At 34.4% G+C, this 7,916-nt stretch overlaps 1 protein-coding gene across 1 annotated transcript; it reads left to right on the forward strand.

Annotated features, from left to right (window-relative positions):
- The first annotated feature begins 730 nt into the window (after window positions 1-730).
- LOC142629701 (cyclic dof factor 1-like) lies at window positions 731-4,333 on the forward strand. Its single transcript, XM_075803742.1, has 2 exons — window positions 731-1,136; window positions 2,533-4,333. The coding sequence occupies exons 1-2, from the start codon at window positions 951-953 to the stop codon at window positions 3,814-3,816; spliced, it is 1,470 nt and encodes a 489-aa protein (XP_075659857.1). The 5' UTR covers window positions 731-950; the 3' UTR covers window positions 3,817-4,333.
- The last annotated feature ends 3,583 nt before the right edge of the window (window positions 4,334-7,916 follow it).

Consider the following 7,916-nt stretch of genomic DNA (forward strand, 5'->3'; position numbering starts at 1 on the left):
TAGGGTGATAAAAATGGAATTGGGGATTAGTGCATGAGTGCCTTTTGCCTTATTTTTTTTCATTTTACTTTTTTTTTTATATTATCATTATTTAAGGTATAAAATAATTATATTTTTACCATCAAGTTAAAACACTAATAGTGTTCCTTTTGATAATGGAATACAAATTATTATCTCTTATTTGACAGCAATTAAACAAAGATTTGATTAACGAACGTCAAAATGCATTAATTAAGTTTAAGTTTTTCATTATAATGGATTGGTTTATTTCAGAAAGTCAAACAACTTTATTATGATCATAACCTCTAAGATTTAGAGTACATGAGTTTGACAGTAAAAGAGCAATTTTAAGGACATGTGAAAGTGAATCTTAAGTCTAGTATTCCTATGCATTGAATCAAACACTAAAATATACCGACAATAACACTTTTTGAATACATATCATGTTTATATTACATTCAAAACATGAGAGCTTTGGACACAAGCCAAGTTTTATGATAAAAAAAAAATACAAAAATGGGTAGAAGTCGAAATAGAGGTGCTGACATGGAACAAAAGGGGGAGACAACAGAGCACTATCTTTTGGAAAAATGTGGGGAATCCAACAGCACACAAAGATCTCAAAGGCCACAAGAACTTGTGGCTCAGAAAATTTTCCCATTTGATGATGTGGCATACTCAAGCTCACCTCGTTAAACACCCCCCCTTCTTTTCTTTCATTTCCACAACACACTCTGCCTCTTCTTTTTTTTTCTATCTTTCTCATTTCTTTGATCATATATCTCATTTCACACTCTCACCAAAACAACATCAACAACAGCAACAAAAAACTCCAACAGCAGAGACAAGCAGTACAGTTTTCTAAAAGCAAATACACAGAGCGAGAGAGAGAGAGAGAGAGAGAGAGAGAGAGTCTTGTAGCTGTTGAAACCTATAAGCATAAGAACAGAATGTTGGAGCTAAAAGACCCAGCGATAAAGCTGTTCGGAAAGACAATTCCATTGCCACTAAGGAAGCAAACTTTGACTAACGACTCATCTGTAGCTGAGGATTGCTCTGAACAAAATCGTCATTATTTAAACATTTCCTCCTCTTCGCGTGAAGAGAGCTCTGCCAGAGAACGTGAAGGGAATAAGGTATGCATGTGCCATGTCTTGTGTCGAGTTTGAATTTCTTTTGACATGTGTGGCTTGTGTTTTTTACTCTTTTTTTTTGCAATTTTCAAGACCAACCCGTTTTTGAGAAACTCGAAACTGTAACTGGGTCAGTCTTGTTTACAAAAAAGGTTTTGGTATTATGGGCTTAAAGTTTTGTTATTTTTAAGGCAATTCTAAGAGCAGCCCATTTTTAAAGAAATCCAGGATTTTCAAATGGTTGATTTTGTCACCTCTTTAAGCTTAAAGTATTGATATCTTGGCTCAAATGTTATTTCTAAAGGAAACTAAAGAAAAAAATTTCTGGGTTTGATTTGCTTTTGCTCAAGTTGGGTTTTCCAGCTTGATTTATTCACTTTTTACTATTATCCTTTTGCCTTTTCTTTTTGTTTTGGTTTGACCTTAAGGCTTAAACTTTGGAGTCATTGGCTTGAAATAAATTATGGTCCAATTTACCTGAGATTTTACTTAGGCATGGTAGTTTGATTACAGCTTTGATTTTCAACCTTTTCTCATTGGGATACTCTGTTTTGGAGTACTAGTTTTATGTGCTTTTCTCTCTGTAACCTTGCTTAGGACAATAAAAAGGACTTTTGCGATGATTTTATTCCTTTGCTAGACATTCTTTGTATTTATTGTTGAACGGTAGGTTTTGTATCAATGTTTCACCATCTGTAATATATTCTTTACTGCTTTTGTAATGGAATCTTTTGTTATTATCTCAAACCTATCTGCTTGTTCTGTAGGTTGACAGAGAAGAATAAATCTTTAGTCTTTAGTTTACATTACAAAAGGAGATATGATATTCAATAGCTTTCTCATGAATTCCTAGATGAGCTGGGTTTCCCTGTGGTGACTTAAAATTTTATCCACTTTGCTATATCAGCTCGTGTGTTCATTTGATTGTAGTCCATACACGATTGAATCAAGCTGACAATTACTAGCAACATATCTATATGCAGCTTTACACCTTTTTATTTACCTTTCTATTATTCATCCTTTCTAAGCAGCTTAAACTTTTGGAAAAAAGAGTAATTTATTCATGATATCAAAGCAGTGTTGAGTACAAAAACTGTCAGTTGGAACAAGACCATTTGAATATCTACCAAAATTCTCATAATATTTACATTTAATTAAATAAATATATACTTAAAGCATATCAGTAAAACTCTTTTTGTTTGTATTCACCATCAAGCTATTCAATAATAAATGAAGAAAAGTATGCTTGAAGCTGAAGCTTCAGTTTTCTGGTGGTTCTTATCATAGTGTTCTTGATGTATTTAATAGCTTTATATTTTAGCTTTCTTGTACTTGAACTTTGTTCGCTGTCATATAGCCTGCTATTTGTTCTAATTGGAATTTCAATTTGGAATGTTAGGAACCTTTGGGAAGAGAACTCATCGCAAATAAACTGGAAGATGGTACCTCGCATCAGATCTCAGAAGATTCAAAAGATCCAACATCATCAAGCACTAGCGAGAACCCTAAAACTCCCTCAGTTGACATAGAAACTTCATCAATAAAAGCCTCAAAGAATGGAGAACAAAGCGAGACAAGTATCTCACAAGAAAAGACCCTGAAGAAGCCTGACAAAATACTTCCATGTCCCCGGTGCAATAGCATGGACACAAAGTTTTGCTACTACAACAATTACAATGTCAACCAGCCCCGTCATTTCTGTAAGAACTGTCAAAGATACTGGACTGCTGGTGGAACTATGAGGAATGTACCCGTAGGTGCTGGTCGTAGAAAGAACAAGAACTCTTCCAATTCACATTATCGTCACATTATTGTTTCAGAAGCTCTTCAAACGGCTCGAGCTAATGGAGTTCAAAATCCAGCTTTTGGAAACAATAGCACTGTCCTCACGTTTGGCTCAGATTCTCCTCTTTGCGAATCCATGGCTTCTGTATTGAACCTTGCAGAGAAAACGCAAAACCGTGTTCCAAACGTATTTCACATACCTGATCAAAGAACTCTTGCTTCTGGAGGAGATACTGGAGACGATTACTCAAGTGGATCCACTATCACAGCTTCAAATTCAACTGAGAAGGAATTTAATGCCGGTTTACAAGAGTCAGCAGTTAAGAATTATCAAGGGTTTCCTCCCCAGTTACCATGCTTTCAAGGAACCCCTTGGTCTTTGCCATGGAACTCAGCTCCCTGGAGCTCTGCAATGCCTCCACCTGCTTTATGCCCACCAGGCTTCCCAGTATCATTCTACCCTGCACCAGCATATTGGGGTTGTAATGTTTCAGGCTCTTGGAATATACAATGTCTTTCCCCACCATCTTCGTCTCTTAGCCAGGGTAGCCAAAGCTCGGTCCCTAATTCCCCGATCTTGGGCAAACATTCAAGGGATGGGAACATCATTAATCCCGCAAACTCACCGAAAGAGTCTGTTAAAGAGAACAGTTCAGAAAGATGTGTTTGGATTCCAAAAACATTGAGGATTGATGATCCCAATGAAGCTGCAAAGAGCTCCATATGGACTACACTTGGCATCAAGAATGAGAAGACTAATTGTATCAACAGTGGAGGCCTCTTTAAGGCATTCCAAGCAAAGGGCAATGACAAAAGTCATGCGGTCGAGACATCTGCTGTGCTGCAAGCCAACCCTGCAGCTTTGTCCCGGTCACTCAACTTCCATGAGAGCACATAATTGCAGAGAAACTTGCATTGTTAGCTCTGCTTGTGGTGGCAATGCAAAAAATGGGGTTTCAATCATTGTAACTCCTTGCTGACAAATTTGTGCAGCCTTTTTTCCCCAAAGATTGTATGTTAACCAACCTCGATGCAAGAATTGGTTAGCAAAAGCAATCCAAATTAGAGGAAGATCATGCAGGAAGCAGTTAGCAAAGCAATCCAAATTAGAGGAAGACCAGAGAAGTGTCCGAACTATTTTTACCTTGTAGGAGAGCAGGAGGTATCTCTGACTAGCTCATATAACTTCCTTTTTATTTTTTATGAATATGTAGCTGCTTTTTATCTCATCTGTAACGGTATAAATAGGTGTTTTTGCTTTGGACTTAGATGGTTTGTTAAGTGTTCATGTACATAAATGTATGTAAGAATGTGAGATAGAGCTGGAACAAATATAGATTCTTGGATGGCACAAAATCCAGTAATGTAGAATAAACTTATAAGTCTTAATCTGAAAGATTTTATTGCTTTCTTTTTATGTGATAAATCTGGAATAATTTGTAGTTTTTCCAGGAGCTTTCAATAAATAATGTTTAGTTCAAATCTTACCAGATAGTTACTCTTGCTCTACCTTAAGCTTCTGAATTAAATTTTCTGTGTCTTTACACTTGCAGCCGTTATCCTCAATTGTGAGAAAATCAGATACAAGGATATAAAGCTATGTAACCTGGTTTGATTATGTACTGATGAGATTTCCCTCTCTATTAAAAAAAACAAAGGTACAAAAAGCTACACTCTGTTGCTTTGGCAATCCAACCTTTCGTCAACTCTACATGGAATTCCTAATTATCATGTTAGATGTTACATCATTCACAGACCCCAAAGGAGAACATGTTTTTTTTTTTTAAAACCATCAATATCAAGAAAATTGATTGATGTTCTTGTCCTGCCTATTTACGGAAGTTTGTTTTGGAAGTTCAAGGCTGCAACTAAATGTATGGCTGGTGCAATAAAATTTGGTAATGGTTATTGTATGTCATACTGTTAAGAGAGGCACACAGTAAAATAGATTTGGAGATGGGGCAGATTCAAAAAGATAGAAAAGCTCTCCAGGCCCACATTCATGCTGATAACCTTGAATATATTTCAAAAAAGGCCAAGCATCATGCTCTCTCTCTCAAGCCTAAGGAATCCTAACTGTTAATATCAAAAGGTGGAAAGCAAGGATAAAGTCATATTTTTCTCTGTTTTCTTTTTGCCTTACTTTTCCTTATCCTTTACATATTTACTTCATTTTCTTTGATAGAAAACATACATAATATAACTATGTAAACTATGCCTTCCTTTGTTTCATTCTGCTGGATAGATATATTCATAAGTAGTTGCTGTATATGATGTGTCCCTGATCTATCAGCCAGGAAGAAACACTCAGATATTTCATTTTTGTTATCATCACTGGGAGGCTACAATTTCTGCACAATATTAGTTGTAATGGGACCCCAAGCATGTGAAGGCATGGATGGTTTTATTAAGCCCTCTGTCCCTTCCTTTTCTTTCCTTTTCTTTTTGTTCTTTTGCTTCCATATAAGGCAAATGTATTTGGTCTTTTACTTTCAGAATATCCTGATATTAGTCTATTATCAGTTATTAAATGTGTGACAAGTGCTTGTTCAGTCTAATTGGCATGAAACTCTTTCTATCCACTATTTTTCAACAAAATTTGAGACCTTGATGTTGAAGGACTAGCAATATTCCATGCACCCCTCATAAATTCTTTCTTCTGATATAGTGGTTCTCCTTTGTTGCATGTTAACATCAACACTCTGTCACACTTAAATTAGTTGTCCTAAGGATGTTTCATAAAAAAATTTAAGAAAATTGCAAATAAAGCAGATGAGATGTGGAAACGAGGAACATAGAGTTAATCTCACTAAACTCTCTTTTGAGGCATTAGTCTCTGTTCTTATTTCATGCACTAAATTCTGACCCCATTTCCTAGATAAGTTGGTATGCGAAAATAGAGAGCAAGGTGCCACAAAATAAAAATAAGAAGGAATATATGAGTGGTGTCTAAAATTTGGGCCAAGTTCTATTTTAGTCCATAAAATTTGAAAATTTCTTTTTTTAGTCTAAAAAAAATATAAATATATCAAATTAATAATTTTATAACTCGTAGGTCAACTGACAAAGTTTGGTATATCTCATTGAGACATCCAATGTTGAAATTAAGAAGATTCTCTTGTAAAGCAACACAACAGATAGCACCTTGGAAAGTATGAAATTATGAAATTAATTAAAATTTTCCTCAGTTGTCTATTTGAGATTTTTTTTTTTGGTTTGAACTCGTATGACTTTTCAAGATTTATATGACAACAAACCGTTGATAATTTTCACTCTATTGACATCATATCAAAAGTATAAAATTAATTTTACAACTTCATAGTTTTTGGATGATCGCAAGTTTTATTCAGTTGTTGTTTAAGTTATTTTTTCCTTGATCTCACTCAACTTTTCAAGACTTAATAGGACACTGCAAGCTGCTGGAAATTTATCCACTCTTTTTGGCATCATATCAAAAATCATTTTAACCATTGAAATGGGACTAGGGATGTTCATGAAGCCAACAAGACTGGCCTGTTTTGACTTGCAGCTGACTGCCAAGGTGGTCACCGGCGGCGTTGGTAACAGTGGTTGAAGCATAAAATTAGGGGAAAAATCAAAGTGCATAGATTGGTCTCTTTATATCAAATAAATATATTATTTTTTAATATATTGATGCATTTATACATGTGCAAAATGTGATTTTGGAGAGGAGAAACAGAGTATTTTGAAGGAATTTTTATTTCGTATAATTGTATTATGGGGATATACAACACCAACTCACATAGAAGAGAGTCTTGTAATACAAAATTCCACCTCATCTCTCTCTCTCTCTCTCTCTCTCTCTCTCTCTCTCTCTATATATATATATATATATATATGTGTGTGTGTTCTTTTATCTTCTTTCTTTTTTTTCTTGGAAGTGAATAAATTTTAGTTTTGAACCATTTTTTCTTTAATCAAATAAATTGCATGTGATGAGAAAAGTTGTTTAGAAATGTGAGAATATTAATTGTTGTTGAGTTTTTCAACATTATTGTAAGGTTGTGTGGTATGATATTTTGTCTTGTACTAAGTGGAACTAAGTTGTTGAAAGTTTTGTAATCCAATGATATTGTCTCTTCTCATTTACAAGAAGAACTAGAGTCATCCCCACTTTTTATTATTGTAACTATCGAATCATCACTACACACACAAAAAAACACTGAAAGAAAGGAAGAAGAAGAGCATTGTTCATTACCAAAAAGGCAAACCAATGTAATCGTCTGCATCACACCTGGAAAACCGCCCTACAAGGTGATCAACTTAGCTCACTTCGTGGTGTGGCACGGTCTGTAAGTTGAGGCCATTGATCTCATCGATGTGGTGAAAAAATGGGCAAAATTAATGAACCTACACCAATGAACATTTCTGAATGGGACAAAGTGATATCTTAATGTTTACTGTACCAAAAACAATATACCCATTTATCATTTATCTATACTACTATGCATAAAACCAAAACCTTTGAGCTTATTTTAATTCTCTAAGGGTTTTCTATTAAGAAAAAAAAATCATCTTTCTTTACATATTCCATTAGAATATTATCATATCATTTTTATAAAGAAAGTAGAATAAATAATTTCATATTGAAACAAAATGATAATAAAAGTATAGGATACCATTACCGTTAAACTATCATTTCAAGTTTAATTCACACTGCACAAGTTACTTATGAGTAGTAAAAAATTAATAATATGTATGATTTTTTTTTTTTTTGAGAAGGTTAGTAATATATATGTAAGTTTATTATATTGGATAAGATATCATCGAAAAGAAAAATACATACTGAATAAGATGCAAAAAATTGCCAACTTAAATACCTAACTTTAGGGCAAAGATTGGGTCTCATGCACAGGACTACAGGAGCACTGAAAATAAGCTAAATCCCCTAATTTTAAATCGCAAGTTCAGCATTAAACAAAATATAGGACCTCTCTCTCTCTTTGGCGTGCGGACACCACAACTTATTGGATTGGA

Source organism: Castanea sativa, chromosome 3, assembly GCF_040712315.1.
Source record: "Castanea sativa cultivar Marrone di Chiusa Pesio chromosome 3, ASM4071231v1".
Taxonomy (NCBI): domain Eukaryota; kingdom Viridiplantae; phylum Streptophyta; class Magnoliopsida; order Fagales; family Fagaceae; genus Castanea; species Castanea sativa.